Genomic DNA, 1,961 nt, shown 5'->3' on the forward strand with positions numbered 1-1,961 from the left:
ATATACGAAAAAAAAATTCCGATGACCAGGTATGTGGTAATTAATTAATTAATACGCACGTTTTATCGTAATGTGTATCCTGCAACACTGACCTTGTTCTCTGTCGCTGTTTTATTACTTTTTTTCGTATATTTGTTTCCGTGTTATTTAAACTGGTCATTTGGTTTCGGAAACGATGAGTTCATTTTGACTCGGAACTGGACAGAATCATATCGCTCGCTTACTTTACGATGAGGTAGAAGTGGAAACATCTGCTTTCTTTCCGTATACTTAAAAGAATCAAAAAGTATCCACTAGTTTTTGCGTTATACACGTCTGATTGATGAACCTATCTATTATTATTTTCATTATATCGATTCGCTAACACTTATTGTTGGTGAGCTAATTTATTTTATTTTATTTTTTTTTTTCAGGAAAGCTCAGCAAGAAACCGTTGCACTAAATCCATGTTTGTGTAATCAAAAGTAAGTGAAACTTTATTCTGTTATTAATACGCAACATTTTAAATTATTAATATTTGATACCAGTTATAACAAAGTTTATTACCTTTTACTTTTCTGTGCCACAGGAGAACATCGAAGATCAGTTGTGGGGATGACAAGGATAAGGCGAGGTAACTTAATTTTCGTTTTTAGATAGTACCTATGTGAGGGTCTTTACTTTTTTATAATTGTCTCATTTATGGGAACATTGCTGAGAGGTTTAAGGAGGGGAATTCTTCAAAGTACTAAAAAAGTGTTTTAAGACGGGGCGAAGTCCTGGAGGCGAGGGGGGAAGTTGAAAGTTGGAGGTGGTGATTTTGTAGATGGTAGGGCTGAAGGTGGAGCGAAGTCGTGGAAGCGTGGGGGAGAGTTGAAAGTTGGAGGTGGTGATTTTGTAGATGGTAGGCCTGAAGGTGGGGTGATTTCGTGGAGACTTAGGGGGTAGTTAAATGTTGGAGTTGGTGAGTTTGTAGCTGGTTGGCCGGGAGGTGGGGCGATGTCGTTGAGATGTGGGGGGAGTCGAACGTTGGAGGTGGTGATTTTGTAGATGGTAGGCCTGAAGGTTGGGTGATTTCGCGGAGACGTAGGAGGAAGTTGAAAGTTGGAGTTGGTGAGCTTGTAGCTGATTGGCCGGGAGGTGGGGCGAAGTCGTGGAGATGTGGGGGGAGTCGAACGTTGGAGGTGGTGATTTTGTAGATGGTAGGGCTGGAGGTGGGGCGATGTCGTGAAGATGTAGGGAGGAGTTGAAAGTTGGAGGTGGTGATTTTGTAGATGGTAGGCCTGAAGGTTGGGTGATTTCGCGGAGACGTAGGAGGAAGTTGAAAGTTGGAGTTGGTGAGCTTGTAGCTGATTGGCCGGGAGGTGGGGCGAAGTCGTGGAGATGTGGGGGGAGTCGAACGTTGGAGGTGGTGATTTTGTAGATGGTAGGGCTGGAGGTGGGGCGATGTCGTGAAGATGTAGGGAGGAGTTGAATGTTGGAGGTGGTGATTTTGTAGATGGTAGGGCTGGAGGTGGGGCGATGTCGTGAAGATGTAGGGAGGAGTTGAATGTTGGAGGTGGTGATTTTGTAGATGGTAGGGCTGGAGGTGGGGCGATGTCGTGAAGATGTAGGGAGGAGTTGAAAGTTGGAGGTGGTGATTTTGTAGATGGTAGGCCTGAAGGTTGGGTGATTTCGCGGAGACGTAGGAGGAAGTTGAAAGTTGGAGTTGGTGAGCTTGTAGCTGATTGGCCGGGAGGTGGGGCGAAGTCGTGGAGATGTGGGGGGAGTCGAACGTTGGAGGTGGTGATTTTGTAGATGGTAGGGCTGGAGGTGGGGCGATGTCGTGAAGATGTAGGGAGGAGTTGAATGTTGGAGGTGGTGATTTTGTAGATGGTAGGGCTGGAGGTGGGGCGATGTCGTGAAGATGTAGGGAGGAGTTGAATGTTGGAGGTGGTGATTTTGTAGATGGTAGGGCTGGAGGTGGGGCGATGTCGTGAAGA

At 45.7% G+C, this 1,961-nt stretch overlaps 2 protein-coding genes across 4 annotated transcripts in view; both read right to left on the reverse strand.

Moving 5' to 3' along the window:
* Nucleotides 1–1,961, reverse strand: part of LOC108745228 (calcium release-activated calcium channel protein 1) — a 35,565-nt gene that overhangs the window by 15,400 nt on the left and 18,204 nt on the right. The window lies entirely within an intron of this gene.
* The window catches only part of LOC112905643 (extensin-like), a 2,980-nt gene continuing 1,759 nt past the window's right edge, over nucleotides 741–1,961 (reverse strand). Inside the window, exon 2 of the mRNA XM_025978440.1 lies at nucleotides 741–1,935. Coding sequence (XP_025834225.1) covers nucleotides 741–1,935 — 1,195 coding nt within the window. The remainder of the gene's footprint in view (nucleotides 1,936–1,961) is intronic.

This window comes from Agrilus planipennis, unplaced genomic scaffold, assembly GCF_000699045.2.
Source record: "Agrilus planipennis isolate EAB-ADULT unplaced genomic scaffold, Apla_2.0 scaffold6, whole genome shotgun sequence".
NCBI classification, from domain to species: Eukaryota; Metazoa; Arthropoda; class Insecta; order Coleoptera; family Buprestidae; genus Agrilus; species Agrilus planipennis.